Here is a 22,659-nt window from a genome sequence, read left to right on the forward strand (position 1 = left end):
AACCTGTGAAGATTGCCTCTGAGCATATACAAATTTATTTCTTGATTTGAATGCCTCTTCTGATCTGGGATGGGCACCCCATGATTTGAACCTCTCTCTAAAAAAATAAGCACTCCCCTTTCCTGACAAATATCACCACTAAGAATGTCCTCAACCCTGCCGCTTAACGCTGTCCCTTCTCAAATTTCACACAGTTTGGGGGGAGTGCCTTCCCCCCCCACACCCTTTGCCGCAGTAGGGTGCCTCCTCCAGCTATTTAAACCCCAAACTTTCATAACCAAGTTGCTTCTCATTAATGCCTTCCCTCTACCTGCACCATTATTTTGAAGAAAAAAACCCAGCTGGTCGGGTTTGTCTTCTCAGCAACTGAATGACGGGGGGGGGTCTGCAGGTGCGCCTGTCAGCGGGCGACGCCTGGTTCCAAACAGACAAACGAAAAAGCCATCCCCCAAATGTGGAAAACTCTCTCAAAGCGGCGTATCCGAGAGACTGGCCATTCACAGCTGACAGAAACGCGCGAACCAAGTCGGCGCCCGCAAGGCGGAGGCCCCCCTCCCAGGACGGCGACTCGCCGGGCCTTCCCCTCGCCGCCCCAGCCCCGCCCGCGCACCGGATCCGTTGGGCCCGATGATGGCCGTGAAGCGCCGGAAGGGCCCGATGATTTGCCGCCCCTTGTACGATTTGAAATTCTCGATCTCGATCAACTTGAGGAAGCCCATCTCGGCTGCGGGGCCGGCGGGGCAGGGACGCGAGGGAACTCCGGGCCCGGCAGGGGACACGGGCCAGCGCCGCCCGGCCAGAACCTCAAGGCCCGCGCCGGACCACGCCAGGCCCCTCGGCCGCCACCAGAACGCGAGCGCGCAAACCTCGCGAGGACTCGGCGCCCGGCCCGCTCCAAAGCCGCCTGTCCCGCCTCCTTCGGAAAGCCGGCAGCTGATAGGGCGCTATGGCCCCTTGGGGTTTGCATACGTGGCTCCTCCCTCTTCCCAAGGCGCTCCCGCCCTGCCGGCCCTTCTCTTTTGGCTGATAGGTTCCTCCGCTTCTCAATTTGCATAAATCGACGCGGAATTCAGAACAGGCTGGCTTGTTGGCATAGCAACCAGGAGGCCGCAAACTTCAGGAGGGAGAAGGTGAGAGCGGGACAGCGGGTGGGAGGTCGAGGGCGCTAATTGATATGCTATGATATGCGCACACACGCCGCATACCCTCCAGCTCTTCACGGATGAAAACAGGGACATCCCAAGGAAAAGCAGGACATTCTGGGATCAAATCAGAAACCAGAACAGCTTCTCTAAATCGGGGAAAATAGGGACACTTGGAGCGTCTGCACACTGCTTTTTCCCCTGACAGGGACTCAAGGCAGTTTATTGATAAAAACATGAACTGCTAAAAACATGGGGGGGGGGGGATAGTTAAAAAACAATAGAACACTGATAAAATTAAAACTGTATATAAAATCTATTGAAACCATACAAATAACTACAATAAAACAGCACAGCACCAGCCAGGGTCAGTCCAAAACATTTTGGTGCCTAGAGGTAAAAAAGGTAAAGGATCCCTAACAGTTAAGTCCAGTCGCGAATGACTCTGGGGTTGCGGCGCTCATCTCACTTTACTGGCCGAAGGAGTCGACGTTTGTCCGCAGACAGTTTTTCCAGGTCATGTGGCCAGCATAGCTAAGCTGCTTCTGGCGAACCAGAGCAGTGCACAGAAACGCCGTTTACCTTCCTGCCAGAGTGGTACCTATTTATCTACTAGCACTTTGACGTGCTTTCAAACTGCTAGGTTGGCAGGAGCTAGGACTGAACAACGGGAGCTCACCCCGTCACAGGGATTTGAACCGCCGACCTTCCGATCAGCAAGCCCTAGGCTTAGTGGTTTAGACTACACCGCCACCCGTGTCCCTTATTGGTACCTAAAGTGGACCCCAAGTAGTGCCTCCATTCCCCCACCAGGGAGGAAGGGGAAAGTGAATTGTTTTCAACATTTTGCTTTGTTGGGGGATTGAAATAAAGGCAGTCTTGTGTTAGAACACTGGAGAAGACAGCAATCACTAGATCACCTTTAGGAAACCTCTGGCTTATAAGGTTGTTTCCTCCAAACCACAAAATGTGGGAAGTAGAGATATGGTCTTCCATGGGGAACTTGATCATGTAGGCAATCCCTGCCACAATCAGCTTTGCCAGTCATATGCTCAATGCTTGAGAAGCACTGAGCAGAGGCCTTGCAAAGTGCTTCGCACTGAAGTTTCAACGCAACTAGCTGGCTGCCATGCACTTGGGAAACGCTTCCCAAGTACTTTGACAGGTGGACAGAGCAACCCACCTGTCAAGCTTGGTCCATGAGGTGGGGACAGATAAGAATCTGGCCCGCCTGGCTGAAAAGGTTTCCCAGCGCTGAACTAGGCAGATCTGATGTTGGAGAAAAGCTTATTCCATGCTTACCCAAGACCTATCTGCAAATTGTTCCAGAATAGATAGAGAGACAGGCCTAGGTATCTATTCCCACCACTCAGATAAGATTAGTTAGCAATGGGATGGAGCTGGGTCTGCTTTAAAAACTTAAAAACTTAAATCTCTCTTCCTCTGACAAGAAAACACAACCCTCAGTTACAGGTGCAAAGATGTATAAAGTGGACATCCAGCCAGATATAAAGGAGGCAGCTGCCATTGAAGCCCGCAGGAACCGGGAGAAGCAAAGACAGAGCCGCATCTTTAATGCTCGCTATCGCACGATGGGGGTGAGACATGGAGGGCTTATAGAGCCATGTTTTCGGAGGAGGACTGCCTTGATTTCAAAGTTCTGGGAAGAACTCCTTAACTATCCCTCAGAACTGAGATACCTGTAGGAAGTAATCCCTGTGCACAGACATCTTAACCTGAACACTCCTTTCTAAATTTACTCAGCTTTCAGCTTGTCAGCTTGTTCAGTGAGACACAACAAGAGGTCATTTATTGGAGATGTGGGCTAGGCTTTGGGCAGTTAACATGCTGCCTTCTAGATGTTTTGAACTTCAACTCCCTTCATCCCTGACTAATTGCTATGCTGGCTGGAGATAATGGGAGTTGTAGTCCAAAAATCTTAAGGGCATCATGTTGGCCAAAAATCTTAAGGGCATCTGGACTATACATTAATCACTTTGAGAGAGCCAGTGTGGTACAGTGGTTAGTGTCAGACTAGGAACTGGTTCAAATCCCCACTTGGCCATGAAGCTCACTTAGGGACCTTGGCTACTCACTGCCTCTTAGCCTGACCTAACTCACAGGTTTATTGTGGGGCTTAGTTGAGATGGGGGAGAACCATGAACCACCTTGAGCTCCTTAGAGAAAGAGGTGGGATATAAATGCAATAAATAATTGATTCATAGGAAGTGATTCATAAATACAATAATAAACTCTCAGCAAAAAATCTCGTGAATAAGGTTCCAACTTCAGGGGTTGAAGTATTATGAGTGAAAGCAAGGACTGTTCATTTTCTGTAATTCCAGTATTACAGGCATCATTTACAGATGACAAGTGTTCATCTCAATGTTTCACGTAATAGATTACTCCTGATCACTCCTCAGGAGCACCTATATTTCATGGTCTAGATGCTCAGTGGTCGTATATTCTATATATGCAGGCCAAAAGCTTAAACCTTAAGCCTTAAAAGCATCAGATCTGTTAGAAAGATAGGATAATTGATAGCAAAGGGGACAGAGGCACTTAAGGCAGCTTACAGCAAAAAATAAAGCAAGTAAAAATATTGAAGCATAACCACACACAAAAAGCCAGGATAGCAGATAAAAAAATAACCAAAAGCAGCAGGAAATTAGGTAAAACCAGACCCTATTCTGTTGCATCAGTTGGTGGTAGGACATGTAGCAGGTCCTACCAGAGGAGCTGTGAGAACAGGCAGACTAATGTGGTAGCGGGTTGTCCTTCTTTATCCTAAGCCATTTGGGGCTTTAAATGTAAAAACAGCATTTTGACTTGAGCCCAGTAATGAACCAGAAATCAGCAAAGCTGGTACAGAAAGATAGAAGCCAAATAGCTCTGGTCAGCAGCTTCAAAGCTATATTCTAAACTAGCTGACATGAAATAGGAGAGCTTATGCCATTGCATCTTTCAGGTTCCTGCATATTCTTTGTTGTCTTTATTTGAGAGGGCAGCATGCAAAATCCTGCATTCTGTTTGCTTCTGAAACAGCCACATCCGATGCAGCGATTAACTTGTAATGTCACTTTTAAGGTGGATGTGGAAGGTTTGAAGACCCAGGTGGAAGAGCGAAAACTCAGAGAAATTGCAGAGAAACGACGTGATGAAGCTTTCGGTAAGTGTTTCTGCTCCATTTCTCTGTGAGGTCATTTATCTCACTTGTCTCCGGGCATTAGTCTGGGGCCTGAGCAAGTCAGTTTCCCCAACAGTTAAATTCAAATGAAAGAAAGTGCAGGAGGTCGGGCAGAATGAAATGCATCAACCTCAGCGGGGTTTGCATTTTTAAAAATATATCCACTCTTTTGATCATATCAAACAGGCAGATTCATAGTTTAATTTTAAATCTGGCAGCTTGAATCTACGTCTTTCTTTAAGATCTGTTAATATTTTAAATTTAATCCTTGGTTTTCCCCCCACCAGATAAATTTTGATAACCCTCTTTGCCATTATTTGAATTACCTCACATTACCAATAATCGGTATACAGTGGTACCTCGGGTTAAGTACTTAATTCATTCCGGATGTCCGTTCTTAATCTGAAACTGTTCTTAACCTGAAGCACCACTTTAGCTAATGGGGCCTCCTGCTGCTGCCGCACCGCCAGAGCACGATTTCTGTTCTCATTCTGAAGCAAAGTTCTTAACCCAAGGTACTATTTCTGGGTTAGCGGAGTCTGTAACCTGAAGCGTATGTAACCTGAAGCATATGTAACCCGAGGTACCACTGTAATCTAAACTATAAACAGCGTATTCAGTAATACATTTGTCTTAATAGCTGAAACTCTTCCTAATAGTGAGATTTTCATCCTTCCCCATCTTGCTAAGTCTTGTTTTACCTTGTTCCATACTTTAACATAGTTATTCTGAAAAAGTGATGTGTTTTATTTGTTAACCAAATACTTAAATATTTCACCCTTTTCTCCACTCTAATGTCCGTTTAATCATCATCATCATTTTATTATTTATACCCCTGCCACACTGGACAGCTTACAGTACATATAAAAACATAGTAAAACCTCAAATATTCAAAACCTCCTGATACAGGGCTGCCTTCAGAGGTTTCTAAAAGTCAGATAGTTGTTCATTTGCTTAACAACAGATGACAGGACATTCCACAGAGAGGGTGCCACTGCCGAGAAGGCCCTCTGCCTGGTTTGTCAGGGGACTGGTAACTTTACTTCTTGGAGTGAGGGAACCAGCAGAAGACCCTCAGAGGACCTCAGTGTCCAAGCTGAATGATGGGGGTGGAGACGTTCCTTCAGGTATACAGGACCGACATTTTTAATTTTGCTTGGAAACGTACTGGGAGCCAGTGAAGATCCTTTAGGACCAGTGTTATATGGTCCTGGTGGCCACTCCCAGTCACCAGCCTAGCTGACACATTCTATATTAGTTGTAGTTTAAAGATCAGCACCAACACTTTGAATTGGACTTCCGGGGTGGTGCCATCGGTAATGGCGGACTCCCTCTGATCCGGAGGGACTAGCTCTACAGAAATCGGGTCTGTTCCACTACGGCGAAGCGGGGACCCTTTAAAAAATCACAGGCGGGTGAAGCCTGTGACCGTGGGACTCGGCGGGCACCTTTCGCACCCCCCCCAATTTGTAAAGGAACCCAATTACGGGCTCCGGAGCGAAGCGGGGCAAGCAGCGCGGTGCTGAGAGTCAACTGCTTCTTCCGTGGAGCGAAGCCGCACAGCCGTTACCGGAGAACGCTACCTTTTTCCTGTGACAATCTGGCTACAAAAACAACTATCCGTGAGTAGTTTAAATTTGGATAATTGGACTCTAAACAACGACCCGTGAGTAGAACGGAAAATTGGACTAAGAAATTCCTTTTAATTTGGCACTGAAGCGGGAAGGTCTAAACAGGAAGTCAGCCTTCCGCTTTTTGTAGAAAGATTAAAGCAAAGACTGAGGAGATTTCACCCCTCCCATACCCAAGAATCTCCTGATGATCTCCTGATGGTCTCTGCTGACTCTCCAGAGAGGAGGAGGCGTGTCCTGCCTATCTACTTATTCTGCCCAGCAACATGTCTGTGTGTGTGAGAGAGAGTCAGTCAGTCAGTGTATCGGAGAGAGTGAGAGTGTTAGAGATCCTAGAGATAAGATTGCTGTTAGAGCAGCTGCAGACTCTCAGTGTAGCATTGATTTATGCTTAGAATATTCAGCTCTGTATATAGTTTTGTATCATAGTTGTAGTTATAGAATAAAAGGAAGATATTCTACAGAGCTGCTCTCCGAGTGGTTTATACTCTGCGAGACTCTGCAAAACTCTGCTGCGCAACGACTGTATTATTGAGACAGTGAATCCGGTGCTCTCAGCTCTGAGCTGTGAGTCCACAGCACTGTGACCGTTTCCTGTGAGAAGGAGGTCTCTGGCGGTGCTACCCAGCTCGCCTAGCCCAGTCGGGGTTGAGGTGCAAGAGTCCAGTTGGTGCACTGGCTCTAGGGCGATGCTGACATCGGTTATGGGCCCAGTCGTTGTTCCAGTCGTCTGACCTGGCGTTGTTCCAGTCATCCCAGGCGTCCCAGGCGTCCCAGTCGCCAGAGGTTTCTGTTGCTGATTGCCGGACGGTGGAACGGACGCTGCATGCTGGACTGATTTGCGGTGCCCAGAAGCAGAGCTGTTTTGGAGCAGAGTGTTCAAGCTGCCGCTGTTGCTCTTGCTGCTGCTTGATTTATGGAGGTATGTTGCTGACTGCCAAAGGAAGAAGATAGCATCCCTGTTTGCCTGTTAATTGCGCTCTGAGTGGGAGAGACAGTGGCTGAGGGAGTCAAGGCTTTATCTGTGTTGCACGAGGGAAGTGTCTTGCTCTAAGTAATAGCAGACATGGCCTGTGCACATTCTGGCCAGATGGCTCTGTCCTTTCCTCTCCTCACGCCTGAAACCTATGCAGTTTGGCAAGTAAAGATGAAAGCGCTTTTACAGAGGGAAAAGCTATTTCACACGATAGAAGATGACCCTCCAGATAAGGATGATGATGATTGGGCTGAGTGGCATGCTGCAGATATGAAAGCCCGAGGGACAATTATTTTGAGTGTTTCAGACCACTTGCTGGTGAACTTAGAGGGTCAAGAGACTGCACAAGCTGTTTGGCATAAGTTGAGAGATATGCATCTGAGGCAGAATGCTGGTTCCAGTGTGATTTTCTTTAAGAAGCTGTGCAGGCTGCAGTTGGAGAAAGGTGGTGATTTGCCTAGCCATCTATCTCAATTAAAGCGTCTCAGACAAGACCTTGTTCAGCGAGACCTGGCTATTTCAGAGGCTGTGTTTGCAATGCTAATGATCAATAGCCTAGATGAGTCTTATGATGGAGTGGCTGCCCAGATTTCCACAATGCCTTCTGACCGGCTAACAGAAGATTATGTGTCTAGCGTGCTTCTGAATGAGTGGGATCGCAGACAGGCTGTTAGAGAAAGCCGGGAAAACTGTGCTGTTAAAAATGTGCTTGAAAATGTGCCTGAGTCTTCAGCAGGGGAAAGTGAAAGTGAAACTGCTGCTGTTAAAGCTTTGAAATTGAAGCGGTGCTTTTCATGTGGAGCACAAGGCCATTTGAGTTTCCAGTGCAAGAAGTCTTCAAAGAAGAAGGGAAACTTCAGAGGCAGAGGGGGAGGAGGAAGAAATCCCCAAGCACCTGCTACTTCAAAGGCCTTGATCTCTCGCTGTTCCAGTCAACATGGGCGGAGTTTCTTCGTGGTCGACTCTGGCTGTTCAAACCACGTGGCCAAAGATAAGAATCTCTTTGTTCAGCTTGAGAAGCAAGAGAAAGAAATTCATCAAGCAGATGGGACAGTTCTCACAAGTATGGCTCAGGGAACTGTGTTCTTAAAGAGCCTGAATGCAACTATTAAGAATGTCCTGTATGCGCCTGATATTCAGGACAATTTGTTGAGTGTTTCCCAGCTTGATCGTCAAGGGTTTAAGGTGGTGTTTGCTAAATCTCGCTGTGAAATTCTTAGAGATGGCAAGCTCATTTTGTATGCAAAATGTGTAAATGGTTTGTACCAATTGCCTTTTGTTTCAGGTACAGGCACTGCAGAAGCAACTGAGAAAGAGTGTTGCAATTTATCTGTTGATAAGAATGAGAAGTTGCATGACCAATGTATTCATTATTACCATCGCGTTTATGGTCATTTGAATTTCCAGGCTGTGGCAAAAATGCCTGATATGGTTCAGGGTATGAAGTTGAAAGAATGTCCCTACCACATGAAATGTGTTTCTTGTGCTGAGAGTAAGGCAAGGCAAGCTCCCAAAGGTACCGAGTCTGGGAGAGAGGCCAAGAAACCATATGAAGTCATTCATGCAGACTTAGTGGGGCCCCTAGCGCTCTCTAGAGGCAATTCAAGGTTTTTCATGGTTCTGATAGACTCCTATTCGAAATATGTTTGGGTCTATATGCTGCAGAAAAAGTCTGAAGCCTTTACCAAGTTTCACCAGTTTTGTAAATGGCTCAGAAATGTACATAATGAGAATGTACATTTTCTTTTCACAGACAGGGGTGGAGAGTTTTGTTCAGAAGAGTTTGAGAGTTTTCTTTCTGAACAGGGCATTGAGCATAGGACCGCCACGCCCAGATCACCCTGGCAGAATGGTTTATGTGAGAGAGTAAACCAGACCCTGCAGCAAGGAATCAGAACACTGTTACATGATTCAGGGCTGCCCAATCCCTATTGGGCCGAAGCTCTTTCGTTTTTCTGTCACGTGTATAACAGGAGGTACCAGTCTAGTATAAATTGCACCCCATATGAGATGCTTCACGGAAGAAAGCCATGTGTAAAGCATTTTAAAATTTTTGGTTCGGAGGTTTGGGTGCACATCTCGCAGGGTGACAAACTGAGCAAGCGTGGAGAACGTGGTGTTTTCCTAGGATATGAGAAAGGGTCTTATCGTGTTCTGATCACAGACACGAAAACCATAAGGCTCACTAGGAGTATTGATGACAATCCACAATGGGACAGAGTTGGCGTTTTTCAGTGCCATCCCATTTGTGATGATGGTGCAAAAGGGGCAAAGAAAGTTAAGAGGGAGGCAAGTGTTGTTGGTGGTGATAATCCTGATGCCAATGTAGTTCCAGATGATGGCACAGATTATCAGACCCCAAAAGCCTCAGGTGAGTCTGACGCTGACTCAGACTTAGCAGCTTCATATACTTTAGCTCCCCATTCTCCCAAAGAGGAGGAAGCACCAGAACAAGAGGATCAGAGAGTTTTGCGCAGATCCGAGAGAACAACCAAGGGTGTACCACCGAAAAGGTTTTCTGAAGAGTTTGCAAAGACTGCGGTCACGAGCAACTCTGGTGGGGTTTTCAAACCTAGCATGAAGTGTGCTGAGAGTAGTAGCACAAAACGCTTTATTTATTTATTTCCTTACCTGATATTTGAAGGAAAGCGTGTATCTGAGTTCTGAAAAATGGTTTGTTCAAATCTGCCTAATTAGAAATGTCAATTTGTATTTGAAAGGAAGAAATGTGTGTGAAGATTTTTCCAGAAGCTGCTTATTCAATGGTATTGTAAAAGTGTTTTATATGCCGGGAGAGAGATACCTGCAGATATGTTAACCAAGGTTGTAAGCAGAGAACAACTTTTGGAGTGTGTGTGTAAATTGCAGTTATGTTAAAGATTCTTGAAATGGTCGGATGAAATGGGGGAGGATGAGGAGATTTCACCCCTCCCATACCCAAGAATCTCCTGATGATCTCCTGATGGTCTCTGCTGACTCTCCAGAGAGGAGGAGGCGTGTCCTGCCTATCTACTTATTCTGCCCAGCAACATGTCTGTGTGTGTGAGAGAGAGTCAGTCAGTCAGTGTATCGGAGAGAGTGAGAGTGTTAGAGATCCTAGAGATAAGATTGCTGTTAGAGCAGCTGCAGACTCTCAGTGTAGCATTGATTTATGCTTAGAATATTCAGCTCTGTATATAGTTTTGTATCATAGTTGTAGTTATAGAATAAAAGGAAGATATTCTACAGAGCTGCTCTCCGAGTGGTTTATACTCTGCAAGACTCTGCAAAACTCTGCTGCGCAATGACTGTATTATTGAGACAGTGAATCCGGTGCTCTCAGCTCTGAGCTGTGAGTCCACAGCACTGTGACCGTTTCCTGTGAGAAGGAGGTCTCTGGCGGTGCTACCCAGCTCGCCTAGCCCAGTCGGGGTTGAGGTGCAAGAGTCCAGTTGGTGCACTGGCTCTAGGGCGATGCTGACAAAGACATGGCAAGCTAGAGTTTAGAAAATCGTTTGTAAAGGATCAACTTTCATCATTTAAAATTACTGAACCCCCTTTGGAAGCAGGAGGAGAGGGGGGATTTTTTCTGGACCGTTTAAACCTGCAGAAGAGAGTCTAAAGAAAAGCAATTTTCCACCATCTTGAACCTGGAAGCGGGGTGTCAGGACAGACGTTTTTGGGAAGTTCATTGACTATAGACAAACGTTTTTGACAGATAGTTAAAAGAAGAGAAACATAGTGATTCCATTGTTCTCCTTCGCAGCTAAAAGGAACAAAATATTGACAAAATATCTGATAAAGGAAACTTTGTTGTTAGATCTGCTAAAAAAAAAAGAGAGAGAGAGAGATGGATACAAATAGAAGTTCTTCCCCTAGAGGGAGCTTGTGAAACTGTTATTAATCTGAACTGGGGAGTTTTGCAGCTGCAATAGATTAAGATCGTGGGATTAGACTTTGACCTTGCACAACAATGTACTCAGAGGCTCTGGTGCGTGCTTTCTGCAAAACAAGTGCGTTATTGGAACAGTTACATGAGAAGACAGATTTGATGACTGATGCGATCAGAAATTTTGGACAGGTAGTGGGTATCTATATAGAACCCACTCAGGAATTAATTCAGGAGTGTGCTCTGACAGATCAGATGAGGGAGGAGGTTGTGGCTGGACCTCGGGAGGCAGAGATGGAGGGAACTGTGGCCCAGCAGGAACATGAGTTGTTGGATCTGATGAATGAACCTGGAAAAAGCCAGATTTGGAGAGATAGAGTCTTGTTCGGCTTGGAGATGGGGGGCTGGATAGACCCCCCTATGCAGGGATGTTTTGAATTTTCAAATCTGGTGTTGGGCCGGGAGGAGTTTGGACTTGTGGGGGTCCTCAACCTTGGAGGGACTTTGAAATATGCTTTTAAATACCACATGGAGTTCAGTGTGGACTATGGAAAAGGGGCTGATCTGTCGAGAAGGGACAAAAATATTGTCAAGCTGGAGTCTCCACGAGTGAAAGGAGCGGAAGACAAAGTAAAGTACAGGTATAAATATGAAGAAGATCTGCGGAAGGGACATGGAAGAGACTTAAGGGCCTCGGACATAAGGTTGCCAGGTTAATGAACTAGATGGATGGGATAGAAAGGACTGACAAAACCCAAGACCAGGAGGAAGAGACGCTGGATGAAGATTGGAAGAAAGTTTTAAAAATTCTATTTAGGAATGTTTTGCAAAATTAATGAGTATTAGAAAAATGTTGGAATGAAATTATTTGTCTTTAGCAGAAATGTTAAAAAGAACTATGTAAGAATATGCTATGGCTATGAGAAATTGGTATAAATAAGATTTAAGTTTTAAGTTCTAGGGTTTTTTATGGCAAGATAAGGCTAAAATAGATTAAGGTAATTTAATGACAGAATATTATGAAAAATGGAAAGGATTTGCTGAGACAATTAACAACTAGAATACAAAAAAGGGAGGTGTGAGGAGGTCGATGAAATAAGGTAATGACAGTTAAGGATTTGAGAATACTGTATCTGCTTTTAATTTCTTTTTTGTTTAATTCTGCTTTTTGATTTTGATGTATTATGTGTTTTGCCTTTGCTTTTTGATTTTGACTTTTATCGATTTGTATTGTTTAGTTGTTATCTGTTCTTTTTTCTTCTTTTCTTCCTTGTTTTTCTTTGTAATCCTAAAACTCTCAATAAATATCATTAAAAAAAACACTTTGAATTATGCTTGGAAACATACTGGGAGTCAATGTTGGTCCTTCAGGACTGGTGTTATATGGTCAGGGCGGCCACATTCTGGATTAGTTGTAGTTTCCAGGTCACCTTCAAAGGTAGCCCCATGTAGAGCACATTGCAGTAGTCCAAGCAGGATATGCACCACTCTGGCAAGACAGTCTGCAGGCAGGTAGGGTGGTAGACAGCTGCCCTGGACACAGAATTGACCTACGCCTCCATGGACAGCTGTTAGCCCAAAATGACTCCCAGGCTGCACACCTGGCCCTTCAGGGGCACAGTTACACCATTCAGGACCCGGGAATCCCCCCCCCCGCCCACTCCCTGCCCCCCCCAACAGTACTTCTGTATTGTCAGGATTCAATCTGTTAGCTGCCATCCATCCTCCAACTGCCTCCAGGCATTCACACAGGACATTCACCACCTTCACTTGTTCTGATTTGAAAGAGAGGTAGAGCTGGGTATCATCTGCTGTCAGGGACTGGGCAAAGGAGGAATGGTGGGGATCGCCTACCTATCCTGACCCTTCTAGGGAGGAGAAAGAGGAAGACAGTATAGATTTACAACAGGGGTTTGAGGGAGGTTGCAGCTCAGAGGCAGATGAGGGGGAAAGTTGGGAAATCATGGGCGAGCCAGAGCAACACCTGGCTGACACGCTGTCATTAGAAAACATTCCAGACCCTCCATCTCCCAGAACCCGGTGAGCCTTACAGGTAGGAGAGCAAAGAACTCAAAGACAGAGGACACGTGGCAGCACCCGTAGAAGAGGTGATGATGTTGATGAATGAGGAAGTGGGAGAGATGGGGTGTGTGGAGATTCACTTGGGACAACACCATTATCCAAGAGGCTGGGTAGCCTCTCTCTGTAAAGATTGAAATAAAAAAGGACTGTTAGATACTTTCCCTTGTTTTTATACTTTCCTGGGCAACCAGCCAGGAGCCACTGACAGTATCTTGACATCTGCATACTGGTGAACACCCACCCAAATTCCCTGATGATCTCTCCCAGCGTTTTCATATAGATGATGAAAAGCATGGGGGAGAGGACAGAGCCCTGAGGCACCCCACAAGTGAGAGCCCAGGAGTCTGAACACTCATCCCCCAACACCACGACCCAGGAGGTACCAGCGGAACCACTGTATAACAGTGCCCCCAGCTCCCAGCCCCTCTAGACCAGCGGTCCTCAACCTTTTTCAGCCGGGGGCCGGTTCACTGTCCCTCAGTCCTTGTGGGGGGCTGGACTATATTTTGGAAAAACATATGAATGAATTCCTATGCACACTGCACATATTGTATTTGTAGTACACAAAAAACAGGAAAAAATAAAATATTTAAAATGAATAATGATTTTAATCAACATAAAACTTATAAGTATTTCATTGGGAAGTTTGGGCCTGCTTTTAGCTAACAAGATAGTTAATATCTGAATGATGAATTATTGTACTGTCAGGTGTTAAACTCACTGGCATCAATTTTGGTATACCTGCAGAAATGTAGCCTCAACATGACTGTCTTCCTATGTTGGAACTCAGTGCGTGTTTCTTTTACCATGACACTGGATTTTCTGATGGTGCATCAAATTGATTCTGTGTCACACAGGTAAATGTTTTGGTAAATTTACACAAACTGATGTTCTAAATATGTTGAGCTCTAACCCGTGTTTGGTCCGATTCAGAAGAGTTCCCACCACCAGCACTCTAGACATCTCCACAATTGTTTCATCACCCTCAGCTCTGGGGAAAACCACAGGGCTGTCCAGGCTCCATGTAATCGGAGAGGGCACTTCAGAGCCAAACAGTCGATAGCCCTGGTTAACTCCGCATTCCAGTGGGCCACCAGGCTGAGATGGCTGAGAGGCCATCAACATGGGATAAAACATCCCCTAGCACTCCTGTTCAAATCCATTAAGTGGCAGGGTTCATCTAAATCAGTCTTACCTCCCTGCGGAGGGGAAGGTTCGCAGAGAAGTCTAGTTGCACCAGGAAGTGATTCGACCATGGCATTTCTTTTTTTTCACTTTTATTTAGTGTCAAATCACCCACATTTCACAGAGGTGAACACCAGGTCTAAGGCATGTCTGTGGCTAGAACATTCACTCAGAAAATTGGGTCTTCCCAATAGGATGCCTGGTGTCAGCTAATTACTTCCAAAAATCACTGCAAGCCCCCTCCCCGCCCACATGACCTGGGTTGCTGTCTGTATGAGAAACCTGGCAGACAAGCAGCGGCAGGAACAGGCCCATCTGCCATGTCCAACCAAGTCTGCCATGCCCATCTGCCATGTCCAATCAACCCTCTTGGCAGGGGGTTGGACTCAATGGCCCTTGTGGTCTCTTCCAACTCTATGATTCTATGATTCTACAAATGCAAAGTCAATTCCTCTATCCACGATCAAGTCATGAATGGCCGTAGTCTTGTGGATCATTGACTTGGCATTGCACAGCAACACCTTAAGGTCATGTGGGTCTCCCTTGTTGATTCCGGTATCCTTCTGGTCATGACCTGACCCAGAGGCAGGGATAGCCTTCAAACAATGACTAAACCTGCCTCCTCAGTAATGACATGGTCTGGTCCTAGCATAACTCCTCCTCCTATCAGTGATCACTGAGATTGGGTGTACATCTACCCAGTGGAACCTGCCCCAGCCATTCTGTTAACTTGGGCCCACTCCCAGGCAGCCCTGCCCTCCCCCTTAAAACAAAATAAGCAACTGAAAAAAGATACAGTACAATACAAGTAAAAACACTTTAAAACAACCCCAATGCAAATAAAAATCCCATCCCCATTAAAATGATGACTTTAACACAAGGGGGCTGGCCCACGCCTTCATCCCACCCTCAAAGTGTGACACTCAAAGGGATGACCCCCTCCCCCAGCAACTGCCCCAGCAGCCATCCACCCCCCTCTCAGCAGCAGCAGCAGGAGTCCTCCGAATGGGGGGAGATGGCAGTCCCCAAGGAGGGACTGCAGGGCCAGGTAGGTGGAATTCAGGGCAAGCAGGCTTTGTAACGCTGCCCCAGCAGCTGGTTGATGCTCAACTGGAGCAGTAGCTGTTCCCTCTGTGCCTGCCTGCCCAGGGACCTGGTCCCTGCAGAACTCTCTGCTATCCTCTTTGTTGCTGTAGCGGTAGCAGCAGTCCTCAAAGGAGGGGAGACAGCAGCCCCTCCCAAGACTGGACCCTCTTTCTCTTGATGTGTCAGATTTTTTGCTAGGATTTCAGTTTTGTCTTTGTTTATATAGAAAGGAACTAGGTCTCCAAATAGTTTTATCTCCCTTAATACTATCTTCATTTTATCCAAAGGATTATCAACAAATAATACCACATCATCTGCAAAAACCCTAAGTTTGCATATCTGATGCCCAACTCGAACTCCAATTTCTTTGCTTTCTGCACATTTCCAAAATCAATATACCGTATTGGCCTGAATATAAGCCGCACGTATTTTTCCAAATTCCAGCCATGAAAAGTTAAAGTGCGGCTTATTTGTGCGACCTTACTGCACGGCTCCCCCCCCCCCGGAAGCAGCCCAGGAGCATGAGGCAAGGGCGCGCAGCTTGCCTGCCACTCCCAAGCCTCCCCCTGGTGCTGGCTTGCTGAGGTAGTGCCAGGAGGCGGTAATGCCGGGAGGCGGCCTGCATCTGCAAATAAGCCTTGAATTTTAAAGGTGTGTCTCATTTGCGGGTGCGTCTAATATTTGGGCCAATACGGTAAACAATAATGGTGATAATGGACATCCTTGTCTTGTTCCCTTTATATCTCCAGGTTTGTCAGTCAGTTCATTTTCATGAGGCAGACACAGCAACGACTAACAGCATCCTGTGCTGTTCTTATGCAGATGCAGATCGGGTGCAGTGCGACAAGATTGCACAAATGCTGGAAGAAGAGGAGCGCCAACGGAAAAAGCAGCTTCACCAGGCTGTCTTGGATTTTCGCGAGCGGGAGCAACAGCCCTCCATGCGCCGGGAGTGGGACATCCATGACCCAGAGGCGGCACGCAAAGGCCACCCAGCCCGCGTGAGTGACGATGACCCTCGCTGTGGCCCTTCTAGCATGCAGCGCTTTGCTGGTGAGGACCTGAATGCGAACGCTCGGCAAAAACTTCTAAAGGAGCAGAACAAACGCATCCTGGAGGAGCAGAGAAGTGAACGGGAGAAGGACCTTGCTGACCGTAAATATGCTGGTATGTTCAGGATGGGGTGTGTGAAATGCCCTCGAGATCCTTTGCTTGGGGACACAGGAGTGCGAAGCTGGTGTTGTGTGGGAGGAGGCCATGCAGCTGCTGTGGTTGACAAAGGAATGTGGAGAATAACATCTAGCTAGTCCCAGCATTGGCCCTGCCCAAGACACTCAAGTGCCTCAGGTGGAGTAAATCATTCTGCACACCCAGTTTCCCTGTGACATACTTGGCCTCAGTTCTGGGTGAAAATGTAGAACTGCAAGCTTTATTTGTTTCCCTTAAGCTCTTCTTAAGACCGTTTGTATTACTCAGAAGTTGGAAATGAAGGAATTCTCCTGCATTTTCTACAAGCATTTCCATGCTTTACTTTGCTATATATTTTATGACTTTAAATCTCTGCTGGGGTTCTCTCACCAAAGAGTTCTTGCCCCAAAACTGGGTCTTGACATCCAGGAATTCTCCCATTCATATTTTTGGCACCAACAAGATTTACCCAACTGGAATACTGGTTTTGCTCTTAAGGAATAATTATATGTAGCTGCATAACATAGAGCTGGAAGTCCTTTTATTTTCTTCTTCTTTATCTTTCTTTAGGTTTCTTTTACTTTTCTCTCATTTTCTCTTTCTTTAAGTTTCTCCTTTCCTTTTCTTTCTTCTGACTTTGTTCTTTTAGACTAAGTAGCTGTTTTATCTCAGTATATTATAGAAACATACTTTGTAATGGGTGTATATTTTTGTATCAATATATTTTTTTGTTTTTTTTAAAAAAAGATTTACCCAACTTGACTGAGAAGTTGGAGGTGAATCTTTAAGAGCAGTCTTTCCCAAAGTGGGTGATACCACGCCTGGGGGGCGCTGGAACGATTCAGAGGGGTGATAGTAGCCTCAGGTGCAACGGGGGGGGGGCACTGAATAAAAATAAGGGCACGGTGGGTACGTAATGACACTTACCGCCAGGTTGGGTGCTGTTGCGTGATGGCGACAATGCCTCCCTTGGACCCAGTGGTCCTGCTGGAGGTGGGGGTTTTCCCAGGCTTGGGTGAACACTTTTCAGCTTCACCCAGTCCTGGGAAACTTGCTTGCCTATTTACAACATCTTTATTTACCATGTTGTAGGGTGTAGGTAGAAATCAACACACACACACACAATTTTGCGAACAATTTATTTCATTGCACTGGAAACATTTTCTTTCTTATCTTTATTGTGCCTGACACAGACCCCCCCCCCCGATGCCAATCCATGGATCCCATGTTAAGAACCCCTGCTCTAGATAGAGGCATAGTAGCCAACTAACTCTCTGGTGTATGTTTCTTGGCCAGGTGTGTGCTAGTACTGTTCAAAAGTGAGCACAGACCAGCACAATCGGCACATACACGACCACGGATCCCCGTGCTATTTTTGGCACCACAAGGAGGCAGGGCAGGCTGGTGCATGCAGTATCTTGGAATGATTGGGAATTGCCTGTCCTACTATAGGGCTGATCACCTGCTTTGACATGGCCTTCTCATGTTCTGCTGTTAGCTCAGTGGTATGCTGTTAAGTTAGAGCACTGGCTTGTCTAGTCGACAACAGGTGCTAATGCAAGCAGTGACCATGTTTCTCCTTGACCAGTCTTCCACTGTTGGAACTGGAGAAGGAAGTCATCACTTAACTTACTACCAGCATCACAAGCCCTACTGAAACAGTTAGTGTCTGTCTCCCATTCTGCTACTCTTATGCCATTCCAAATCTACTGCCTCACTTTGCCTTATGGGAGGATCAGGTGTGTGTGTGTGTGTGTGTGTGTACATAGCTTGACTGCATGCCAGAACACCTGCTTTCCTTGTAGACAGCCTGGAGGACAAAAAGAGGATAGAGCTGGACCTACGAGCCCTGGAACTGGCATGTTTGGAGGAAGAGTGTCGCAAGGCCAAAGCCATGGCAATAGCTGACTTTAATCGAGCCCAGGTACCATCTTCCTGTATTAATTAGCTATTCATCTGCATCGTTCTTCAACCTCCAGATGTTTTGGACTCCCAACTTCCATCATCCCTGATCACTGGGCATGCTGACCAGGGCTAGTGGAAGTTGTAGTGCACACATGTGGAGAGTACCAAGTTGGGAAAGGCTGGGCTAGAAAGACATGAGCACAAGGCTTTAGATGCAACAGCATCCCATCTACTCCTTTCCCAAACCAGGCTGCAGAGGTTGCTGAGCAGCAGCGTCTGGCCCAGCAGCGTGAGCAGGACAATAACTATGCAGAAATCTACAACCACCTGACAGGTGACCTCCTGACAGAAAACCCTGACATCGCCAAAAGCCTTGTGGGCCCACACCGTGTGATCACGGACCGCTGGAAGGGGATGACCTCTGCAGAAGTGGAGGCTGTGCGGAAAGCACAGGAGGAGCAGTGTAAGGAGAAGCAGGCAAGTGGCGGCATAGCTGATGCTGCAGCAAGAAAGCTTGTGAGTTACACAAGTTCCTTCGTAACTAATTCAACTAAGAGGATGTCCAGAAAATGGTGGGAATGTGCTGACATGGGCAATACAGATGAGTATCATAGAATCATAGAATCATAGAGTTGTAAGAGACCACAAGGGCCATCGAGTCCAACCCCCTGCCAAGCAGGAAACACCATCAGAGCACTCCTGACATATGGTTGTCAAGCCTCTGCTTAAAGACCTCCAAAGAAGGAGACTCCACCACACTCCTTGGCAGCAAATTCCACTGTCGAACAGCTCTTACTGTCAGGAAGTTCTTCCTAATGTTTAGGTGGAATCTTCTTTCTTGTAGTTTGGATCCATTGCTCCGTGTCCGCTTCTCTGGAGCAGCAGAAAACAACCTTTCTCCCTCCTCTATGTGACATCCTTTGATATATTTGAACATGGCTATCATATCACCTCTTAACCTCCTCTTCTCCAGGCTAAACATGCCCAGCTCCCTTAGCCGTTCCTCATAAGGCATCATTTCCAGGCCTTTGACCATTTTGGTTGCCCTCCTCTGGACACATTCCAGTTTGTCAGTGTCCTTCTTGAACTGTGGTGCCCAGAACTGGACACAGTACTCCAGGTGAGGTCTGACCAGAGCAGAATACAGTGGCACTATTACTTCCCTTGATCCAGATGCTATACTCCTATTGATGCAGCCCGGAATTGCATTGGCTTTTTTAACTGCCGCGTCACACTGTTGGCTCATGTCAAGTTTGTGGTCAACCAAGACTCCTAGATCCTTTTCACATGTACTGCTCTCAAGCCAGGTGTCACCCATCTTGTATTTGTGCCTCTCATTTTTTTTGCCCAAGTGCAATACTTTACATTTCTCCCTGTTAAAATTCATCTTGTTTGTTTTGGCCCAGTTCTCTAATCTGTCAAGGTCGTTTTGAAGTGTGATCCTGTCCTCTGGGGTGTTAGCCACCCCTCCCAGTTTGGTGTCATCTGCAAATTTGATCAGGATGCCCTTGAGTCCATCATCCAAGTCGTTGATAAAGATGTTGAATAAGACCGGGCCCAAGACAGAACCCTGTGGCACCCACTAGTCACTCTTTGCATAATATGCAAGGTGTGTGTAAACTAGGTGGCAATCCATTACCTGTCCAGAGCACAGTGGAGCTAAGTAACATGGAATGCTTTCCCTTGTAAGCTCAAGAATGGTCCATTATGTAGGAGAGAAGAGAGCAGCAGGTACATTGGCCTAAGCACAGCCCTTGTCTATGCATTTTAAGAGCATTTTCCTTATTGTGGGATTCAACTAAGTTATTGCATGCATGGAATGAGGGCCGCACACGCGGTGGGACCCCATCACCCCCTAAATCTGCTTTGCAGAGTTGGAGGAACCCCCAAAGTAGGTTTAGGGGGCACACAGGGGAAGGAGATGGGAAGTCCTGTTGCGCAAGCAGACCTTGTTCTGTGCACACCCACCCCACTTGGTGCTATGTTGAATTCCTCTGTTATGCTTGGGGGGGGGGGAGATTACAAAATTTTGGATGGTGTTTCTTTCCCAGATGAAAGATCAGAGTCTTATCTTTCCCTCCTTCTGAGCTTCTAATGGTACTTTCCTATGCCAGTAGGAAGTGACAGATGTAGGCAGCTGGAATGTTACAAAGGTTCTGTTTCCCTCTCAATATATATATAAAATATAAATCACAGTTCAGCTTTTACATTGCTTAACTCAAGAACACCTTACAACAGCCCTGTAAGGGAGGACAGTACCAACTCCATATTAACATTTGAGGGGGTTAGGTAACGGTTGAGAGAACAGTGGCTTGTGAGTTTGTAGCAAGAGTAGAGATTTTACCCAGGGGTGAAATAGTTTTCACTTCTATCAGCCGCATTATGCCTGAGCCTATTCTCTCCCACTCTATTAGAGGCTGCGGGAAGAAGAGCAGCAGAGGGAGGCTGAATGGGACCGGCAGCGGGAGTTGGCTGGCCGTGCCGCCATGGAGATGGAGCAGCAGGAGCAGAATTTCCGCCAGCAGCTGAGGAAGAGCCTGGATGCCTACAACCAGGATCTGGCAGATGCACAGAAGTCCAAGTGAGTAGGCCAAGGATGAAAGATTCCTCCCTGCCCCCGGAAGGTGGAAATGAGGCAGCCTCCTCAGGTAGAGAATTGCAGGTACCCTGAAGGACAGGCTGAGCTTTGTCTAGAAGCACCACCACCTGCACTCAATGCCTTTCTTCCCCCTAATCCTTACTGCTCTTTGTTGTGATCCAGAGGTGAGGGAGATGCATTAGGCACATATTCAGAGGCATTTTCATCTTTTCTTCCTAGGTTACGTCCTGCTACTGAAAACAGACGCCAAGGCTGACTCTTCCTTGGCACTAATGAAGTGACAAACATTTCCACTGAACACACTTCTGTTCTTTGTTTTACAGTTTACAGTATATGGAGAAAGAGGTCTACTCCAATGTACCCACAGCCCAGTACCACTTGCAGTTTAACACTAGCAGCCGCTGACTGAAGCATAACAAACCCAGTTCCAAATCTGGCTGGAATGAAGGCTTTGCTTTCAGTAAAGTATTTTTTGTGCAGTATTTACAAAGGGAGTCATCTGCTGGCTGTAATGTAGAATTACAAGGACAAAGCAACTGATGTTTGTTAGACCATAGTTTCCATGTTATTGCCTGAAGACTGCTCCACGTGGATGTCTATACCAGTGTAAAATGTTGCCCAACCACATGGCAAGCTACTTTGCATAAATGTCTTACCATATGATTGTTAAGTGAAGTGTAGAGTGAACTGGCTTCCCTAATGTGTGAATGTGTCCTCGGAGAAGAGAATGAGAGTGAGGGGCTAGGGTGGTTTGTTTTGCACACACATCACAGAACAGAGTGCCTTAACAACAGAATGTGGAACTCCAAGGGAACATCTCTATACAGCTTTTCCTCAGGATCAGGTGCTAGTATTTCTGGGATCTGTAGGTGGTTTAGCTCAGAATGGTTTGCTTATCCACAACAGCCAAGAAATACAAGATCAAAGCCACTGGGGCAAACTGCACGGTCAGCTTCTTGCTCTCAACAGGGACTAAAGATTATTTTAAGAATTCATAAATTCTTAATATAAAATATCTAAGAAGTGAACAAGTCTAATATAAAATACATTATGTTCTGAACAGCCTTGTGATCTTTGGATGAAGGGTGGTATACAAACATACACCTCATCATCATTGCCATACAATATAAAGTATAATAAAACCCCTTTATTGTATGTTAATGCCTGCAAGCTAAAAACAAATTCAGCAGGGCCTGACCATACTTGCTGGTGCTTGCAGTTATGCAGTAGCAAGACTAAGGCTGGAGTCCAGAAAGCCACTCTGCCCCCATAAACTGCGATTCTCAGCTTTCATGGGCAGCAACACTATCTGATACACAGCTTTTCCTGGCTACAGAAGTCTGGTATCTGAGTTTTCTAATTCAAAAACCAGAGAACAGGCAGTATAAACTGGTCGTGGTCATAGCCAGGGTATAGGACTTCACTGCCCCACACTAACATACTCCCCTCTAACTACCACTCTTCCTTTCATACTTCCTGACTTGCTTTGCTACTCCACACTACTACTGCTATTTCCCCCCCCCCCCAAGAGCTCTAAATAATTTGAAAGCTTTAGAAATAAGTTGCCTACTTTATTTGCACAATTTGTTTTAATAAGACTTTGCTTTCCTTCACTCTCAGATTTGTGTGTGTGTGTGTGTGTGTGTGTTGCACATGCATGTTATCCTCATCACAGACTGAGTAAAAGAGACAAAGAAGATCAACACCAAACAGAATCACAGGTGTCTTTGGTAGTAAAACAGAGACAGGGCTCCTGGATTGCATTGCAAATTTGGAACAGGGACTTATTAGTGGATTAGAAGACTAGAGC

The 22,659-nt window shown here is 46.2% G+C and overlaps 2 protein-coding genes across 6 annotated transcripts in view; one reads left to right on the plus strand and one right to left on the minus strand.

Moving 5' to 3' along the window:
* The window catches only part of SMC1A (structural maintenance of chromosomes 1A), a 28,537-nt gene extending 27,703 nt beyond the window's left edge, over positions 1 to 834 (minus strand). The window contains exon 1 of the mRNA XM_080987309.1: positions 611 to 834. Within this exon, the coding sequence (XP_080843435.1) occupies positions 611 to 719 (109 nt within the window). The 5' untranslated portion in view covers positions 720 to 834. The remainder of the gene's footprint in view (positions 1 to 610) is intronic.
* A 157-nt stretch (positions 835 to 991) lies between these two features.
* Positions 992 to 21,519, plus strand: RIBC1 (RIB43A domain with coiled-coils 1). 5 transcript variants are annotated; one of them, XM_080987331.1, is made up of 8 exons: positions 992 to 1,130; positions 2,610 to 2,740; positions 4,230 to 4,311; positions 15,980 to 16,324; positions 18,151 to 18,269; positions 18,500 to 18,766; positions 20,665 to 20,831; positions 21,173 to 21,519. In XM_080987331.1, exons 2-8 carry the CDS (start codon positions 2,624 to 2,626, stop codon positions 21,252 to 21,254), a joined length of 1,179 nt encoding a protein of 392 aa, XP_080843457.1. In that variant the 5' UTR covers positions 992 to 1,130; positions 2,610 to 2,623; the 3' UTR covers positions 21,255 to 21,519. The 5 variants fall into 5 exon arrangements, with proteins under 5 accessions (XP_080843457.1, XP_080843458.1, XP_080843459.1 ...); XM_080987332.1 differs by having other exon boundaries at positions 993 to 1,130; positions 2,616 to 2,740; XM_080987333.1 differs by lacking the exon at positions 992 to 1,130 and having other exon boundaries at positions 15,907 to 16,324.
* The last annotated feature ends 1,140 nt before the right edge of the window (positions 21,520 to 22,659 follow it).

The sequence above is a fragment of the Podarcis pityusensis genome (genome assembly GCF_964106645.2).
Source record: "Podarcis pityusensis genome assembly, chromosome: 17".
In the NCBI taxonomy this organism is placed as follows: domain Eukaryota; kingdom Metazoa; phylum Chordata; class Lepidosauria; order Squamata; family Lacertidae; genus Podarcis; species Podarcis pityusensis.

What these genes read in the sequence shown, in the direction of transcription:
- RIBC1 (XM_080987331.1), top strand. Translation starts at nt 2,624, where the DNA reads ATGTATAAAGTGGACATCCAGCCAGATATAAAGGAGGCAGCTGCCATT. An exon ending in CTCGCTATCGCACGATGGGG is followed by an intron (nt 2,741 to 4,229) that starts GTGAGACATGGA and finishes GTCACTTTTAAG; the next exon opens with GTGGATGTGGAAGGTTTGAA. An exon ending in CTGACTTTAATCGAGCCCAG is followed by an intron (nt 18,270 to 18,499) that starts GTACCATCTTCC and finishes TTCCCAAACCAG; the next exon opens with GCTGCAGAGGTTGCTGAGCA.